The sequence below is a fragment of the Megalobrama amblycephala genome, linkage group LG10 (assembly GCF_018812025.1).
Source record: "Megalobrama amblycephala isolate DHTTF-2021 linkage group LG10, ASM1881202v1, whole genome shotgun sequence".
NCBI lineage: Eukaryota > Metazoa > Chordata > Actinopteri > Cypriniformes > Xenocyprididae > Megalobrama > Megalobrama amblycephala.
This window is the reverse complement of record NC_063053.1, coordinates 8,593,744-8,614,335: the sequence shown is the minus strand read 5'-3', so window position 1 is coordinate 8,614,335 and position 20,592 is coordinate 8,593,744. Positions and strand designations below refer to the sequence as shown.

At 37.8% G+C, this 20,592-nt stretch overlaps 1 protein-coding gene across 12 annotated transcripts in view; it reads left to right on the top strand.

The window, feature by feature from the left end:
* The first annotated feature begins 293 nt into the window (after positions 1-293).
* The window catches only part of dlg5a (discs, large homolog 5a (Drosophila)), a 75,963-nt gene continuing 55,664 nt past the window's right edge, over positions 294-20,592 (top strand). For all 12 annotated transcript variants that reach the window (XR_007186706.1, XM_048204332.1, XM_048204326.1 and 9 more), the window contains exon 1: positions 294-1,038. Coding sequence is in view for 11 of the 12 variants with exons in the window: in XM_048204332.1 (XP_048060289.1) it covers positions 741-1,038 (298 nt within the window). In the remaining variant the exon portion in view is untranslated. The remainder of the gene's footprint in view (positions 1,039-20,592) is intronic.

The following is a 20,592-nucleotide window of genomic DNA, read 5'->3' as shown; positions in this document are numbered from 1 at the left end:
CTAGTATTCATGTATTTAAATATTGTGACTAATAAAATCACAAACTAGCACAGTCACATTTACTAAAAAAATCACAGGCAAACAGTCCGCGTTGTACAGCACATGTTCCAGAGTAAAATCCCCTTGCACTTGTTATGTCATGATGCATCATCTTCATAACTGTGTATCCCTTTTTGCCCGAAATTTTGAACAGTAGTGCACGCCCATTGGAGAAAACCAGGTGTGTCTCGGACAAATCCCCGCCTACTTTACCAAATATGGACATTGCACGGGAAGTTGATTGACAGCAGGCAGCAGCTGCTGAGATACCGAGACATGGCGGAGCGTACAGTTTGAGTAGGGAACGCTAGAAGAGTTGCGCTACTTTTGCTCACACTTGAGTCCACACAGCGCCAAATAAATGGCCAAGAAGAAACTGTAAACGCGGATGAACATGCTCTCCTCGGAAGCGCAGGGAAAAATAGACGAAGTTGCCTCACGTAAGTGATCCGGAGAAATGTCTCGCTGTTTAGTGCAGTCAACAGCCTCAGGCAACAAACATGGCTTCTGTGCCTTTCTGCTGTTTGTAATGAAAACCCGCTTGATTAAGCCATCGCATCTCATGGCGCCGTGGCTCAAATCCTACAAGTGAGCGGATAGAAAGAAGTTGCTGCTGCATTCATCGGGTTTGTGTGGGGGGAAACGGGTCTACGGCGATAGCACGGAGCTAGCTAGTTAGCTAGGGAACTGTAGAAACTGCAATGGAGCCCAAGCACAAAGAGTTACTACACCAGTACCACCAGAACTTACTGGAGTCCATCACGGATGCAGACCGGCTGATAGAGCTGCTGAGTAAATCGGGAAGCCTCAGTGAACAGGAAGCCTTCGAGCTGGACCAAAACTGCTCCTCCAGCGCCGAGAAAGTGGACCAGCTTCTGAAGATGCTCATGAACAAGCAGAGCGACCATTTCCTGGAGCTCTGTGTGGCCCTGGAGAAGACATACCCTCACCTGTACTCTGCCCTCTTCGCCAACGGTGGAGGACCAGCAGATCACTCTGGTAAGACTGCCATGCTTGATTCATGGTGTGCATCACATCACACGTTGCTGCAACACAGATGTTTGATGCTCTAACTCACTTCTAGATGGTTGTGAAAGTCGTTGTCAATGAGTTGTACATACAGTTGGAGTATTTTTTCAGTAGACATTGTGTTGTATGATTGCTGTAGAATCTGTATTTGCATGCAACATAACATGTCTTTGCATTTGCATAGATGGTGAGGTCATGGTCTTTGCAGAAGATGCTTTAAAGCAAGTATGCAATCGGCGATGAAATGGTGTTGCATGATGGTTTCAGTTCTTTTTAGCTTTGGTTCAGTTGTAAAGTGCTGGAATTGCACTCTGGCATGAAGGATGGCAAAATGGGAGATGAACACTCAACGTGTGATCTGATGCACATCACGGAAGTCCTAGCACAGGTTGACCATGCGTTGTAAATACAATTGGAGTATTTTCAATAGACATAGTGTGCGATCTGAATGCTGTAGACTTTGTGTTTGCTTGTAACATAACATGTCTTCGCATTTGCATAGAAGATGAAGTCATGTTTTTGATTTATTGTGGATGACTGTCAACATGATGAAATTATGTTGCAGGATGGTTTCAGTTATTTTTAGCTTTGGATCAATCAGTAAAGTACTGGAATTGACCGGTCAAAGTCACTCTGTCAAGACAAATAGGAGTTTGGGAGGTGAACATGCCCATCATGCTTGATTCATGATGTGGATCAGAGCACACTTGTAAAACTGATGTTTGACTTATTTTAGATGAATATGAGATATAGAAGCAGTTAACAGGATTTTTTATTTTTATTTTTATTTTGGTATAGACATAATAAGTGGATTGAACTTATTTATATTGCATGCCACATACATGTTTTTGTTGGCATCTATGGTTACTTGAAGAACTTTTTAAGTTTAACATCCATGGAACCCTTCCAAGTTCTTAATAGTTAAAACGTTCTTCACACTAAGAAAAAATAGAGTTCTTTTAAAGGGTTAGTTCACCCAATAATGAAATTCTGTCATTAATTACTCACCCTCATGTCATTCCACACCCGTAAGACCTTTGTTCATCTTTGGAACACAAATTAAGATATTTTTGATAAAATCCGACAGGTATGATTTGTCCATAGACGGTCATATAATCAACACTTTCAAGGTCCAGAAAGGTACTAAAGACATGACTTTATTCAACAGTTTCTTCTCTTCTGTGTAATTCTCATACGTTGTTTATGTCCAGCGTTTCCAGGTTCTTTGTCAGAACGCGGGCTCATTATTGGCCGACTCCTGTGTCAGCAAGCATCACACGCATGTTGTACTGCTCACATGTGCTTCTTTGGCCAATACTGAGTGGCGTTCGGACGTAAAAACTGAAGCCTTCACTGTGCTTACTGCTTCACATGCTTATGGATAATGACAGGGAAGAGAACAGATTGTTGATTAAAGTTATTTTCGTTTTGTTTTTTGTGCACAAAGTATTCTTGTCGCTTCATAAAATTAAGTTCTATGTTTTAATGATGTCTTTAGTACCTTTCTGGACCTTGAAAGTGGTGATTATATTGCTGTCTATGGATGACTCATAGACCTCTCGGATTTCATCAAAAATATCTCAATTTGTGTTCCGAAGATGAACGAAGGTCTTACGGATTTGGAACGACATGAGGGTGAGTAATTAATGACAGAATTTTCATTTTTGGGTTAACTAACCCTTTAAGAACTACTCACTGAAAGGTGGTGAACCCAAAATGGTTCTTCTATGGCATTGGTGTGAAGACTTCCATTTGGAACCTTTATTTTTTAAGACACATCTCTGCATTTGCATAGATGATGATTGTGTTCTGAAGATGTCACATCTTGAGTATTTTACAGCGGATGTTTCGGAGCAGTAGCGTAATTGTTTTATGACTTAAAGGTGTTGGATGATGGTTTTAGTGTTGGATCGATGATAAATGGCTGGGATTGACCTGATGAAGGGAGCAGACCACCAGGTTGGAACAGGGATCTTCTGCAGGTTGAAACGTGCTGTTACAGATGAGGATGAAAGTACTATCGTTGTAATCGACTGACCCTGAATGCAAAGATCACACTAGGGTTTCTCAGTCGATGCTCCACGTCTCCAAGCTATTACCAGTGATCAGAGAGAGGCATCATGGGTAACTGAAATAAAGATTTTTTCCCCTGGATTAGCCCATGGAGATGTGCTTCTGTTTCAGTGCTCATGACATGGGTCATCATTTCCATTTTAATTTTGTTCAAACCAAGTGCTTCCCTGACGCACGTCTATGGAATAGGCTATGGGCTGACTTGTTTCCATGGAAACACACTTGCCAGGGTACCATGGCAAATCGATTTGAACATACATGTGCTGTGTTCGTAGACCTATAAGAATGGATCTGGAGTCTTAAAAATGGTTTGAAATGATTGTAATTGATCAGATTTTATAGTGATAAATTTGGAGATACGCAAGTTTAATGACATCTTTATTGGTTCATCGTGTCCTTGAGGATGAGTGTGTGGTCATGAACCTCCAGTAAGGTTGTCAAACGTATCGGTACCAGTTGGTACTCATATCTGTTGAGCATGTGAATGCAATGGCCTATCAGGTGCTAGTAAGTAAGTAGTCAGAATCTGCTTAACACCACTGAAATCATGGAAATGAGAGATTCGTTGTATTAAGACTATTTTTTTTTTTTTTTTTTTTTAAATCATCATGGGAGTTTTCGCAAGAGTGCAGAATTCAGTGAGCTTGCACTTTAGAAATTGACAGCCTTAGTGATTATAAAGGGAGGCTCTCCTCTGGATTTCTGTTTATTAACCCTTCACAATCTGAATACAAGTTTAGTTTTTCATGGATTGACAACCATATTTAAATGTGTGATTGATTCGGAAATTGCGATGATTGACATTGATATTAACCAACGGATAAAACAAAACTTTTTTTTTTTTTTTTTTTTTTTTAAAGTACTTAATTCAACAGTTTTTTCTCTGGTACCAAAAATTGGTACCGAGAACTGTGAAATTTTTCTGGTATTGGTACTGACTACTGAAATTTTGGTACTGTGACCACTCTAACCTCCACTATGGTGTCTCTTTGGAAAGAACATCCTACTGAAGGTGTCGATAGAAGGAAATATGCACTGGGTGGTGATTTTACCCCGAGTAACTGTACTGTTGAATGCTTCACTTACTATTGCTGTTGGCTTAATTGGATTTTGAGGGTTTCATGCTCTCTGCAGCTTTAGTGACTGGTCACTGAACACTGAATTTAACCATGCTTATCCATGTTGCTTGTGAACCTCACTGTATTATATGTAGACTTGAGTCTTGAGTGTTTTCTTGTACTTTGTGTAGTTTTGTTCATGGTTTTGAGGATAAGCATGTTGCCTTTAGGGATGCACTATATGTATTCAAAAGTACAGTACAAGATTATCTTTTGAAAGAAATTAATAGTTTTATTCAGTAAAAATGCATTAAATTGATCAAAAGTGATCAAAAGTTATAAACTTACAAAAAAGATTACAAAAGATTTCTATGGCAAATAAATGCTGTTCTTTTGAACTTTCTATATATTAAAAATCCTGAGGAAAATAAAATCACGGTTTCCATAAAAATATTAACCGTTTTCAATAGGGCTGACGAAATGCGCGTGAGAATCGCATGCGATATATCGCCCAGCCCTAGTTTTCAACATTGATAATAATAATAATTGTTTTTTGAACACCAAATCAGCATATCAGAATGATTTCTGAAGGATCATGTGACACTAAAGACTGGAGTAATGATGCTGAAAATTCAGTTTTGCCATCACAGGAATAATTACATTTCAAATTATTTTAAATTCTGAAAATATTTCACTATATTATCGTTTTTCCTGTATTTTTGATCAAATGCTTAATGTTAGGTATTTAATTGTGCATAGGGCTGGGCGATATATCGCATGCGATTCTCACGCGCATTTCGTCAGTAAAGCCAGTTCCCTTTCAAATGGAGCGGCATTTAATAGACAGAGCCGTAGTTCACTGATAAGCCACGCAATATCACGTTCATATCGCAGATGAATCGCCTTCGATAATGAACGCGATATTTGCGTGGCTTATCAGTGAACTACGGCTCTGTCTGTTAAATGGCGCTTCATTTGAAAGCAGGTGATGGCGATTTAGCGGTAATCAGGGAACTGGCTTTACTGACGAAATGCGCGTGAGAATCGCATGCGATATATCGCCCAGCCCTAATTGTGCATACTTATTTCACTCATATACCAGTATATAGGTACTTTATCTGCCATTTTGTAATGTATCGCCATTTAATAAAAAATGAAAATGAAGATTCTATTGTTCTAAAATTCTATTCTTCTATAGTTCTCCTCATTTGTATGTTGCTTTGGATAAAAGCATCTGCTAAAGAATTAAATTTAAATGTAATGTAAATCCACTTAATTTTATCATAGTTTTAAATGTTAAAATTATTTTATTTTATTTATTTTTTGACAGAATTGAATCTGTATAATTTGGCTTTCTACCAGGTGACAGCAATTTGTGCAACACAAAAATTAAGTTTAACTGAATGCATAACCTTTTGGGAAGTGTTTTCTCCCATCTAATATATTAGGAATATTATGGTTAATTATATTTTATTATTTGCATATGCAATTTTTCCTCCCCTGCTGCCCACAACCTTATCAGAACAAATCTGCGACCCACCCGTTGAGAGCCTCTGCTGTAGAGCATTACTGTCAGTTCACACACATGAACACACACACACACACACCCTTATGCATGCTGGCACAGTCCCACCTGACTCTGTGCTTTTATTTGTGCACACCGACCACACACACCCACACACGTGTATTAGAAATCCATATGCTTGGAGCTGTATATATTTCCATTCCCAGTTGTGGTTATTCATCTCCAGATTAGTTCCCTTCCTCTGAAGATGCTATGCATCCTGTGTGGGGCTTATGCTGATTTGAGCTGAAAGGTATTTCAAAAGCATCATTTTCTTAGTGCAGTGATTCAGTTCATGTGATTATTACGTTTAGCCGTGTTAGTAAGAGCTAAAGATGAGCCTTGTCCCCCTGCATATGCACGCATTATGAGTTGCGCTGATATCAACCTGCTCTGAAGTCATTCTCCCAAGCTGCCGCTGTTGGGTTTCATCTCTTTTCATTGCCAGGTCTTCCTCTACACACAGACACACACAAACGCACACAGACAGGCTCAGAGTCGTGGAGGAGGGGCTGGATCGGTTCAGAGGATAGTATTGTAGCGGCAGCTCCAACTGTTCAGCACGCAGGCTAAAGGAACTGCAAACAGCATGTCTCTCCATGGAAGGACTCTCCTGTTCACTGCCTCATAAATCAACCAACATAGGGAGACAAAAGATCAATGTTGCTGATCAATCTCTCTAACAGGACAGGGAGAGTGAGATTTATGTGCTGTAGATGATATTCCAATAGCCTTAGTGCAGACTTGCACGTTTCCATGAGCCCAAACACATTGATTACTGTAAACGCCCTGATAATTTTGTTTAACTTGGCATCTTTTAAATTTGCATAATGTAATAAATGTTTGCCGTGGTTTCCGATCTGAAGTTATTGCTGTGACCTATAGGCCGACTCGGATAGGAGACGCTGCAGCTTTATGGTGCCATCCATTTGAAATGAGCAGCAGTGCAGTTGTTTCACTGGGGTAAGGGCTTGTCCACAGTGGGCTTGCAGGCGACTCCTCCATGCAGTCGAATGTAGGGCCAGTACAGAAACAACAGGCCTTTTGTTTTAAATGAACTGCCTCAAACTGCACCGTCAGCAGCTTGCACTGTTTACGGACCATGGGGGCTGTCCACTTGGATCCCAGATGATCAGTGCAGCGGACAGGGAAAGTTACAGTGACAGTATATCAAAAAGAGTTCTTAAATGGGTCATGAACTGAATTTTTTTTTTAATGTTCTCTGAGGTCTTCTTATAATGTTATTAAAAAACATCCTAATTGAGAAGTAATAGGCTATTTTCTATCCTTTTTTTTTTTTTTTTTTTTTGATCCTCTCTTTTGATGGGCGTGCCACATTCAAAACTTGGACGTAAAAGCCTACTTCTATGATTGTGTTACAGTTTTGTAGATTAAAATAATTGAACATCCCCACCATTACACGTGTGGAATCGTTTCAAAAATTTAAGATGTTGAAATATATCTCGTAACATAGGGCTGACCGATATATCGCGTGCGATTGTCACGCGCATTTCGTCAGTAAAGCCGGTTTCCTGATTACCGCTAAATCGCCATCACCTGCTTTCAAATGGAGTGGCATTTAATAGACAGAGCCGTAGTTCACTGTCAAGCCACACAATATCGCGTTCATTATCGAAGGCGATTCATCTGCAATATGAACGCGATATTGCGTGGCTTGACAGTGATCTACGGCTCTGTCTATTAAATGCCGCTCCATTTGAAAGGAGGTGATGGCGATTTAGTGGTAATCAGGGAACCGGCTTTACTGACGAAATGCGCGTGACAATCGAATGCGATATATCGATCAGCCCTATCTTAACACAGTAAACATTTGCCAACAATGTGAAACATTTATGCTCATTACATATGCTTTATATCCATGTGCAGAATTATTACGCAAGTTGACTTTTTTTTTTTTTTTTTTGATCGTATTTTTGTTCCAAGCACATTTTACCAATTCGAAACCACATTAATCTTAATAACTACTATTAATTTTTTATTTAATCATTTATAAGTGATGTATAATTGTTTGCGGAAAGGCAGGAAGTGAAAAACGCCTTATATTCAGATGTGCATAATTATTAGGCAGGTTTTCTTTTACAGGCAAAATGAGCCAAAAAAGAGATTTAACTGAAAAGTCAAAAATGATTAAATGCCCATGAGAAGGATGCAATACTGATGCAGTACTACAAATTACAAAGTTCAAGCATGACCATCGGGCAGCAAAATGCTCATTGGGTCAGCAGGGTCAGACAAAAACAGTTGGAGAAGAAAAGACACATGTTAACTGCAAAAGAATTAAGGTGAAGAATTAAGTGTGAAACCATCAGGAACCCTTTAAGGCCCCGGTATACTTCAAACGAAATCGAAGAACGAACTGATGTGACGTCATTTCGAACAAAATCGGGCCAAAACGAAGTTTGTTTTGTGTTCTTTTTGGAAGTTTGAAACGGCTTGCCAAAGCGATCAGGAAAAGTTTGCTCCAGCTGCAAAACACATTCGTACTACCATTGGTCCGTGGCGATAATGTAATAGGAGGTGTGCGCAGAGGCTCCGCCTTTAATCGCGTCAAACGTGTCTTTGACTCATTTCGTGTGTTTGAGTTTGTTGAGGTAAGATCTCCGCGGGTGAAAACATTAACACGCTGGATAGCCGCTTTATAGTACAAAATGAAGTTGTGCTTGTAAAAAAATGAGGCACTGACCCTGTTTTTTCATGTTTGATACTGTAAAGCTGCTTAATTTTAAGCAATCCATTGAATAAAGTGCTATATGACGACGTGACGTGACTGGAGTGCTACTTTGCAGAGCTCGTGCTAACATACCCATGTTGTTAGGATCAGATGCTTTTCTTATGCTTTCTATAATAATTGCTTGCTGTTTTCTCTTTTTTGTTGTTTATTTTGTTACTGAGAAGAAAGTGCACGGCACATATTTACATATTCATCTAACCGTCACTCTCAGCAGTGTGGGGAGCGTCAAATGTTTGTCTACAGTATATCGCTGGTCACGCATTTCGAACTTCGTTTTATCCCTAAACGAAGAACGAAAAAGAACTTTGTTTGAAGTATAACGGGGCCTTTAGTCTCCAGCGCCACCATTTTCCAGAACTGCAACCTACTTGGAGTCTCCAGAAGTGCAAGGTGTCAGGATCACAGAGACTTAGGTTAGGTAAAGAATCCTAAACATGACCCCCACTTAATAAGAATCACAAGCTGAAGAGTTGTGAAATATATGAATAATTTTTTTTTTTTTTTTATAGGCTTTATAGACAAACAGATTGAGAGTGACTCTTGAAGGACCAGCATTACATTCCCTTGTACCACTGTTTGAAGAATTTATCTTACAGAATCTGGCATCATTTTTATTCCATATCTGCAAGACAGACTTTTCAGGATAGGAGATGGACTAAAAATGAACTCCCACACCTTACTGCCAGATTCTGGCTGGGAATTATGCGTTTCTATGGCAACACTATCAACTCCTAAAATGAATCTGCAGCAGTCAGGTGGTAGAGCAGTCACGTGTTTTGTGAACTCTGGTGTGCATCCATGAAAAAAGGTTGTGGTCTGGGATGCAGTCATGTGAACTCTGGTACAGTTAGCTGCTGATATAAACAGAATTGCACTAAATCGTGGAAGTGAACTGCATTGATGATAGTCCCGCGTTATTTACATTTGCAGTACGTTCGCGGCAGATAGATACAAGTGCCGTTTATATGCTGATGATTTGAAAACAAAACCAAGATTTAAGAGTGAGGTGAGCAACGATATACGTTTTGCTGCCTTCTCCTGTGTCGTCGTTACCAACATGTGAAGACAATCCGGTGGGAGGAATGGGGCGTGATTGAACATGGGTTCAGACCAGGCAATAGAACCAAGTGTGAAAGCGCCCTCGGAAGAGGTTTTGTGAATGAAGTTTTGAGTGTATTCTGTAGACGTGCACTACTCATGACTTTGTGAAGCACAGCTCATGCCATGAAATATTAATACTGATGCCACTCTGATTCAAGGCCATCACTTCAGATCTAAGAAGACTTTTTTTTTTTTAAGATCCCTGCCTTTTAACGTCACACTCGGACAGGATAGCCTCTATCTTTTATATTCTGCATGTCAGCTTCAGCTTTTATCCACCTCACTAGATGGAATACATTTGAGACTGCACTGCTTTTAGTCAATATTGCAGCTCTCATTTATTTTTGGATCTAGACATATTTCTTTTTTTATCTGTCTTTCTATCTGTCTGTCTTCAGCTTAACACATCATCACTAAACGTGGCACAAAGCTATTTGATAAATCCAATATCCCTCTGGATAATGATGCGCTCACACATTTTCATGTTGGCTCAAACAGCATTGATCTCAGCTCAATTTGTGGTGTGAACACTTGGTAGCAGCGGCTGATCGTTTAATGGCTGCAGAACGCATGAATGATTGCTAATGCTAGAATTAAAGGAGACAAAATGATACTGTGTCAGCACCACATGGATGTGTGCTAGTCTAGGTTGCTTTAAAAGGACACAAGCCTCCTAGTTTCACTCTGAGCTTCAAGTTTTTTCTCCATGAGAGGCAGAGCTATCAAGAAAGACCTCATTACCATTTTCAAGTGTTCCCAAGCTGCTTAATTGCTGAGGAACTGCGGAAGTGCCACGGTCTAAATGCTAGTTGTGAGGTAATGGAAATACAGATGTGATAGTCTAATCTTGCCTTCAAGTCATATCTGATTAAGTAAGATTTTTTATTTCGAAATAACCAAAGTCCTTTTTTGCTCACCAAGGCTGCATACAAAAATACAGTAAAAATGGTAATATTGTAAAATATTATTACAAGTTTTCTATTTTAATACCATTTTAGATATAAAATATTCCTGTGATGGCAAAGCTGAATTTTTAGCATCATTACTCCTGTCTTCAGTGTCACATGATACAGAAATCATTCTAAGATGCTGATTTGCTACTCAAGAAACATTTCTAATTATTATTATCAATGCTGAAAACGGTTGTGCTGCTTAATGTTTTTGTGGAAACCTTGATACATTTTTTCGAGATTCTTTCGATAAATAGAAAGTTCAAAAGCATTTATTTGAAATTGAAATCTTTTATTCCAATATAAATGTCTTTACTGTCATTTGATGAATGTAATTCATCCTTGCTCAAAAGTATTAATTTCTTTCAGAGAAATCATCTTGCTGATGCCAAACGTTTGAACGATGGTTTACATTCAGATGTATTAAAAGTTGACAGTTTAGTTTGGAAGGTTGTAGGCTACATATTTTGTGTACTGCTGTCTCATTTTAGCTGCTTTGAGGTTTTTGTGACAGCTTCTTTTCTACTCATTCTCTATCTAGCTGAACAAGAATAATAAAATACATAATTTAACATAATTTACACTCATAATGCATATATTTTGTACTTCATTTTGTTGCATAAGCACTAAAAGGTTTTCTTTGTATTAGTAAGTGTAAAAATGACTAAAATCACTTGTGTGCACATCACATTGTAATTACCACTTCCAGAGTCGTACGTACAATCTTCCCAGGAGGACTTGAGATGGCATGAGTCTTGATGCCTGTTAGTATGAGCGGGAAGAATCAGACTGGCACATGGAGCTTGTTCTAGGAAGCAGTACAGTGGGTATCGGAAAACGGGCCATGTGTCCCGTAGGGAGATGCTATATTAGAGTAAGCCTGCATTATGTACCTGTCACTGCACCACAATCAGATGTGGATTTTTAAGGTCTTTTTAGTCTTTGAATGTTAAGGTAAAAAAAAAAAAGAGAGAAAGAATTTGAAGATTTTCTTCAATAGTTTTTCTTTTCTAATTTTAGTTTTAGTTTTTTTGTTGCTTTTCTCTGATGGCTGCCTGAGAGGATTTTAGTGTGCTGTTAGACTGTCAGAAACCGTAATCTTCACTCTCACACATAAGGTGTTTGTAAATCCATCCCTTTTAAAGCACCGCCGCTACAGTCATCAGAGCAAAGCTTTTGTAATACATTCACCATCATCTTCCGAAATGAATTTTTAAGACCGTTACTTTAATACTTTAGATCAACTGTTATTATGCATAATCTGCATCTCTGGTTATTGTTAGAACTGTGATAGTTTTATATAAAAATCTATAGATATTTAGCCTAAATTTGTACAATTGCATTTATTGATTTATTGAAAAAAAAAAAATGGCATTGCATTCAAATACATTTCATCAGGACATGCATTCTCTGGGAATCCAAACATTGATCTTGGCTAGATGTTCTTTGATTCATTGTGCTATATAAATTTAAAAGTATAAATACAGATTACTTTGACCCTAATTTAACCTAATGATACAGGGCTTCCTTAAAGGGTTAGTTCACCCAAAAATGAACTAAAAATGTCTGTCATTAAGTACTCATCCTCATGTCGTTCCACACCCATAAGACCTTCATTCATCTTCAGAACACAAATTTAAGATATTTTTGATGAAATCCAAGGGTATCTGATCCACACATAGGCATCAAGGTCATTGCACCTTTTGACGTCCAGAAAGGCAGATAAAAATGGTTAAAATAGTCAATGTGACTACAGTGGTTCAACCTTTAATGTTATGAAATGACGAGCAGTGTTTCCCACACATAGACTTTACTTGGGCGGGCCGCCCACGTATAATAACGGCCGCCCAAGTATATTTGGAGACACATTTTTGCTTTTATTATTTTTATCCTCTTATACTTTTATATCAGCGCAAGATAATGAAAACATCTGTGATTGAATAGCTAGTCGTTTCGTACCTGCTTGTTATGTGTGCGTCAGAACCGTTTACTCCCGCTGACATTCCCACGGGCATTGCATTTTGCAAAGTCACAAGGCGGCGCTGCAACAGCGCTTCAGACTCTATGTTCAGTCTGCTTCAAAGTGATTCTCAATCAGTGAAAAGCGCAGAATTATGATTGCTAATGAACTCAAGTTGATGAATTATTACAATGTCTACTTCATGGCCTTTATATAAAATGTTTTATACGGTTGTAAGAATCTGAAGGATCAGCCTGCAATAGGACAGACATTTCAAAATAAGTGTCCTGGTGTATTTCGGGCTTGTTTATAATTAAAAGTCAAGTAGTCAAAAGTCAAAGTAATTAAGTTTTTTCTTTTTCTTTTGGGCATTATTGATATTTTGGTTACACAATAAATTGTATTTAATTTGATTTCCATTTAATTCATAGTAAATTATTGTAGTCTCCCCCACAGGCAGAAAAGACTAAGAACATTATTAGACACATATATTATTCATTTTATGAGTCCCATTCACTGAGAGAGAAACTATATGACAGCAAGGAGAACATAGGAAAAGGATAAACATTTAAATGCTGTAATTTTGCATAATTCACAATGCATAATAATGCATAATATTAGTATGTAATTAAATGTAATAGTATGCTATGTAATTAAAATTAATTTCAATAAATAAAAATACTGTTAACAATCACACATTATTTGTTTGTCACATGCAGTAGACCATTTTTGTGCCGTGGTTAATAGGAGGATTTTTCGCCCGGCTACCACCACAAGTGTATTTCAAACCTGTGGGAAGCACTGACGAGAATACTTTTTGTGCGCAAAAACAAAACAAAAATAACAACTTTATTCAACAATTTGAACCGTTGTCATACGTAGTGAACTCAGTGCAAGCTTCCTTGTTTACGTCAAAACAATATCTTAATTTATCGAAAAATATCTTAATTTGTGTTCCGAAGATGAACAAAGGTCTTACAGGTGTGGAACGACATGAGGGTGAGTAATTAATGACAGAAATGTCATTTTTGGGTGAACTAACCCTTTAATATTAACTAGTTGACTAGTCCTTCAGAAAACCCATCAACTAGTCAATAATGGATAAATATTAGAAATGTTTCTTGTTTAGTAAATCAGCATATTAAAATGATTTTTGAAGGATCATGTGACTCTGAAGTCTAGAGTAATGATGCTGAAAATTCAGCTTTACCATCACAGGAATAAATGACATTTTTATGTTTTCAAATGGAGAACAGCTATTTTAAATTTTAATAATATTTCACAATATCGCAGTTACCCCAAACTTTTGAACTGTAGTCTATATAGCTTTATTTCCTACATACGATTCTGTTAAGTGAAAAGTAACATTTAGGGCCAAATAAATTGCTCTAAAGTTTGCTTTGCCATCAGATGAGAGATGTCTGTAAGATGTGCTGAAAGAAGCAGAATTTGCCCACAAGTGTTGCCTTTGGTTGGAGTGACATGCGAAGTGATGCAGGGTGGTGATGGTGTTGTCAGCCCAGATTCTGAACGTTACGCTGAGACTGGTGCTTCTAGTAGGCGTGACCGAGAACTAGAGTTACTGAGATCACAATCTTGCTCTATTACTGTGCTGCCATTGAGACGAGTGCTGAACTTACTCCAGGGGCTCTTTTCCTGCTGTTAGTGTGCTTTGGATAAAAAGCCCCCACCAAAGGCCAAGTAATATCATATGCAGCACTTGTAGTGGTAAAATTAGATTTTTGGTTCCTCCGTTTCAGTGCTTTATGTGTTCACGAGATGTCCCGTGGTTATTCAGTCATTGTATCGAATGAGTGTTGGGTTACCTCTGATCCCCTTTGATTTTTCCACAGGCTTGTCAAAAGTGGGAATGTCCCCGTATCTGAGTGTGACATCACCTGATACGTGAGAGTCCAGTTCTTTTGTCTGCTGATGTCTCTCTCCTCACTGCACATTATTACCAGACCGACTGTATACACTGCCATGTCACATGACCAACTCTGAGCCCTGATTGGCTGCTTCCTCTGAACCTTGCCCTCAGTGCCACAGCCTTGCCATGCAGCCTCATGTAAAAGTGACTGAACAAAGGCTGTGTGAGATGTGATGTGTCTTCTCCTGGGGCACATTGCTCTCTGTCTTTCAGCTTGTGTTGGGGCCACTCCAGATTTAATCAAACGGCAGCGGCTCCTGCAGCAGAAGCAAGAGCACGGCCAAAGTCGGCTGATTTAGACCGCTGAAATGTGGGTAAACAGAATCATTAATCAGGCACATTCTGACGGCCTCTTTGCCGGCCCAGTATCATGAATGGGACAAACCACTCAGACTCTAGTTAATACAGCTTTGTAGTGGCAGGTAGCTGTTGCACATCATTTTTACAACAACCTAGCATAGTGATATCAGTTTTTGCACATTTCCTTTAGAAATTATTTCTAAACTCCTAAAACTTCTTTACACAGACAGTGTTTGAGGCTGATAGCCGTATTTGTGTCAATGACATTAACAATCTTTTAAAAACCTAGTTTAAAGGGATAGTTCACCCAAAAATGAAAATTACCCCATGATTTACTCACCCTCAAGCCATCATATGTGTATACGACTTTCTTCTTTCAGATGAATATAATCAGAGTTGTATTAAATAATGTCCTGGCTCTTCCAAGCTTTATAATGCCAGTGAATAGAGGATGAGATTTTGAAGCTCAAAAAGTGCATCCATCCATCATAGAAGATACCCACACGGCTCCAGGGGGTTAATAAAGGCCTTTTGAAGCGAAGTGATGCATTTGTGTAAGTTTTAAATATGGATATTTTTCTTTTAAAACTAAAATAACTAGCTTCCGGCAGGCGGCAGTACACACGTCGACTTGCGGCAAAAGAGTAACCCCTGATGCAATGTCAGAGTAGCGTAAGCTTTGACGCCTTTCACTGTTCAAACAAATGGGGCTGTGCAACAAACTCAAGCTCCTCTTCTCTTATATCAAAATCATTCAACAATTCTCTTTAAAAATGACCGGTGGCTGGTGTTTTGTTTTGCTCTCTTCTCTGCTCTTCCACATTCGTCATTACGTTATATGTCGGGTCAGAGTTCACTCTTTCGCCGTAAATCGATGCGTTCGGCTGTCTGTTGGAAACTATTTATTTTAGTTATTAAAGTATTAAATATGGATATTTTTCTTATACGAACACATCACTTCGCTTCAGAAGGCCTTTATTAACCCCCTGGAGCCGTGTGGATATCTTCTATGATGAATGGATGCACTTTTTTTGGGCTTAAATCTGATCCTCTATTCACTGCCATTATAAAGCTTGGAGCTTGGGAGAGCCAGGACATTATTTAAAACTCTGATTATATTCATCTGAAAGAACAAAGTCATATACACCTAGGATGGCTTGATGATGAGTAAATCATGGGGCCATTTTCATTTTTGGGTGAACTATCCCTATAATACAGTGTGTGTGTGTGTGTCTGTGTGTGTGTGTCTGTGTGTGTTTTTATATATATATATATATATATATATATATATATATATATATATATATATATATATATATATATATATATATATATATATATATATATATATATATATATATATATAATATCAAAACAAAGCTACTAGTAAGTATCAAGTAAATATCAATAAATGCGTCCTCCATAATACCAATGTTGATTTATACACTAATTTGCAAGTTCATCCTTCAAATGTTAAGGAATCAACTTTGTGTATATTATGGTTATGAAAAGTGGCTGTCATTCTGGTTTATAACTGAACTGTGTGTGAGGTGAACATAACCATATTTGGTGCTCTAAAACAGACAACCGTATTCTGCTGCTGTGTAAAATGTAGCTTATGAGACAATTTTTAAATAGATTATCATCATGGTGTAATAAGATCTTGTGAATCAAGATCAACTTCATACAAACAGATTCTGCTTGGCTGTCAAAGTGGAAGGATAAATGTGTGGTGTTTTTTTTTTTTTTTTTTTTTTTGAAGAATGCTCTCAAGTTCATCCATTATTAAGCTTCAGCCTTCAGCTTTTGGTTCATTTTTCAGGAAGACACTCAGAGCATGTTCATTCTCTGCCTGTGGATTCTCTTTTTTTTTGCCATATAGCAGGATTTAAAATTCAGCTGAATTTGTCATAGCAGCGCATGTCATGCCGTATTTGTGATGGTTGCTGGGGGGTTGTTGGGGGTTTGATCGTCTACTTGCCTGAAACAACTGTTGGAGCAAGTGTGTGCAGAGCAGGAAACAAACAAACACAAAGGATGCCCAGGGCAAAGCATGCCATCTCTGACCTACTTCATCCACGAGGACAGGGAAAGGGCTACTGCTATTGTTTTAAAATCTGTCCAATAGAGCTGCACAATTCTGGATAAATTTAGAATCAAAAATAGAGATTGCGATTCTCCCAAGATTTTTAAACTAAACAAAATAACATGTTGTTTACTAGAAGTTCTGACAAAATGTTAATTGCTGCAGTCAGTTTAAAATTGTTGAATTAATTTGAATGAACTACTAAAAAAAAAAAAAAAAAAAAAAAGGTTTGAATGAACGATTCAATGGCTCACTCATAAAGACTTGTTTCATGAATGGATGAATCAGCGTTTTTAAACGAATCCCTTGATTCACTTGTCGCCATCTGGTGGTGTAACGATGTAATCGATACAATCGTTATTTGAAGCGCCAAGTTACTTTCAAAAGGTTTAATTGCTGCCTTAGACTTCAGTGTTTATATTTGAAGTTCCAAACTTTTATTCCAGTACTTCTTTGATATGAATATTTGTAACACAGAAATAACGAAATAATGTGGTTGAAAAGACTTGTGAATACCTAATAAGAACTGCTTTCTGTGGATCAGCGGCAGCGACAACACAGATCTGAATGTTTTGCTGTGATTTCGTCAAAGGTTTAAAGTGATAGTTCACCCAAAAATGAAAATTCTGTCATTAATTACTCACCTTCATGTTGTTCCAAACCATCTTCATCTTCGGAAAACAAATGAAGATCTTTTTTAAGAAATCTGAGAGTCCCTCCATAGACAGCTACGCAGCTAACACTTTGACGCTTCAAAAAGTTTATAAAGAGATCGTAAAACAAATCTATATAAATTGAGCAGTTTAGTCCAAATTTTCTGAAGAGACTTGATCACTTTATATGATGAACAGACTGAATTTAGGCTTTAGGCTTGTATTTCTATTTCTATTTTTATTTCAGTTTTAGAAATTTAATTTTACTTCAGTTAGTTGCCAAAGTTTTTTTTTTTTTTTTTTTTATCTAATAATTGTATTTTATTTAAAGGTGGCCTATAATGCCCCTTTTGACAAGATGTAATATAAGTCTCTGGTGTCCCCAGAATGTGTCTGAGAAGTTTCAGCTCAAAATACCCCACAAATCATTTGTTATAGCTTGTCAAATTTGCCCCGTTTGGGTCGTTTTTGTGGGTGGGTTGCTTTAAATGCAAATAAGCTTGTGCTCACTCGTCATTCCAATACACTGAGGCAATACAGCTGCTAACACAGCTAATATAACTCGCAAAATGGATCATTAAACTGTTCTTGATGCAGCATATAACAGAGGTATGGCATGTATTTTCTGGATGTTTGCTAAAATTTGATTCTGAATGATTTTAATAGTGTGATACGGTTAAGGTCGCTAAAGCTACACTGTTGGAGAGACTTGATAAGAATGAAGATGCGTTTATGAATTATACAGACCTACACGCGTTTTTGGGTTAAAAATGAAAATAACGACATGGCTCTGGTCTCCGTGAATACAGTAAGAAACAATGGTCACTTTAGCCACATTTAACCGTACATTAGCAACATGCTAACTAATCACATTCAGGAAGACAATTTGCAAACATCATGAAATAAATATATATGAAACTGGATCAGTTGGTATTGATCCATCTTTGAGAATCAATTTCTGTACAAATCCTGTGTTTTACTGACGATCGTGTGAAGCATTCTAGTGTTAATGACTTACACATACTGGTATATGAATTTATCTAGCCACATTCCCTTCATAAATAACATTACACCGCTGCGTCCTTAGTGGCTCAGATGCCAGGAGTTTATGGAGACTCATATGTTTGCTATTATAGCCGTTAACAGATCCGTGATAATGTTTACATAGCAGAGACATATCAATATCACGAGCTCAGGGACGTCATTCTTGACTGCTGCTGTCCTGCAGAGTTTTGCTCCAACCCAACTCGCCTTCCTTCACGTAGCTTTAGTAATCCTGAAGACATTCAGGTGTGTTTGATCAGGGTTGTAGCTAAACTGTTACATGTGCGAAGTGCGAAAACAATGGCAGCGCCGTGGGTGGAAACATACAGATTCAGGGGGCGGTAATATATAATAAGATCCCCTTCCTACGTCACAAGGGGAGTTTTCCACATGCTTGTAGAAAAGGGTTATAATAGAATAGGGTTGTCCTTTTTCACATTTTCTGTGCTGGTAGATGCACCAGAGACACAATTATAGCACTTAAAAAGGGTAAAAGTCAGATTTTCTTGATATGCCCCCTTTAAGCTTTATTTCAATTATGAAAACAAGTTTTAGTTAAAGGTGCCCTAGATTCAAAATTTGAATTTACCTTGGCATAGTTGAATAACAAGAGTTCAGTACATGGAAAAGACATACATTGAATTTCAAACGCCATTGCTTTCTCTTTCTTACGTAAATCTCATTTGTTTAAAAGACTTCCGGAAAACACGCAGATCTCATAACATAACACCGACTGTTACGTAAATTCACGGAGACAAGAGCTGTCGCTATTTTCATTTTTAAACACTTGCAGTCTGTATAATTCATAAACACAACTTCATTCTTTATAAATCTATCCAACAGTGTAGCATTAGCCGTTAGCCACGGAGCACAGCCTCAAACTCAGAGAATCAAATATAAACATCAAAATAAATACTTTACTCACATAATTCGAAGCATGCATACAGCATGCATGACGAACATCTTGTAAAGATCCATTTGAGGGTTATATTAGCTGTGTGAACTTTGTAAATGTGCTGTAATATAATCGAGAGCTCGTGTGGCAGGGAGCACGCGAATTAAAGAGGCGGCGCGCTGAAAAAATCAGTGCATAGTTAATGATGCCCCAAAATAGGCAGTTAAAAAAATTAATTTAAAAAAATCTATGGGGTATTTTGAGCTGAAACTTCAGACACATTAGGGGACACCTTAGACTTATATTACATCTTGTGAAAAAGCATTCCTGGGCACCTTTAATAACACTGCTTCACTTTTTTTTTTTTCTACAAAAATGTCAAGATTGGTCAACACATTTTGAATAACCTCATTGCTAGCTTGTGAATTTCAAATGAGATTTATTGCAATGCACAGGCAATGAATTTTAATGGCGAAATGTTTCACACAAAATGCTATGCTCAATATATGTTGCTTTTTATATGGTCAAACATTCAGTTCTTACTATCTTTTAGGGCTGGGCCAATAAATTGATGCATCACTTAATAGGTTGTTTGCACATGACGTCACAGCAGCAGCGCGAATGAGTCTGAATGAGTGATTTTTCTATATAGAAATCCTATCAAAAACTCAAAATGTGTATGTTTTGCGTCGTTTATGGTTGCTCAAATTGATAAAATCGAGAACCCAGAAGGTGTTTATATTGTTTACATAACTTATACCATTTTTTATAACTTATATTGTTTTTTACCTTTAAAAGTTGTCACCTTTAATAGCGTTTTGCGTCTGCTGATACTGAAATGAATATGGATACCTGCTTACCTTATTTGTTTTTGACTTGGTTAAATATCCACATTCTTCTTGGTATCGTTTGAGAGAAGCTATTTTATCCCACTGAATGATAATTTGGTGTTTTCACTTCAGTTTTGTAGTATTCCGTTCACAATGTTGATCTGGTGACCATGAGAACAGTGTCACGCGCTGCTGCTTCAGCCATCATATGGTAGAAAATGTCCAAACAAATAAATGTTTAACAAGCTGACAGAAGTCGATTCAACAACAAAGACAACACTTTCAAAAACACTCAGCTATGTGATTATTTTATTGAGTGATAGGGAGT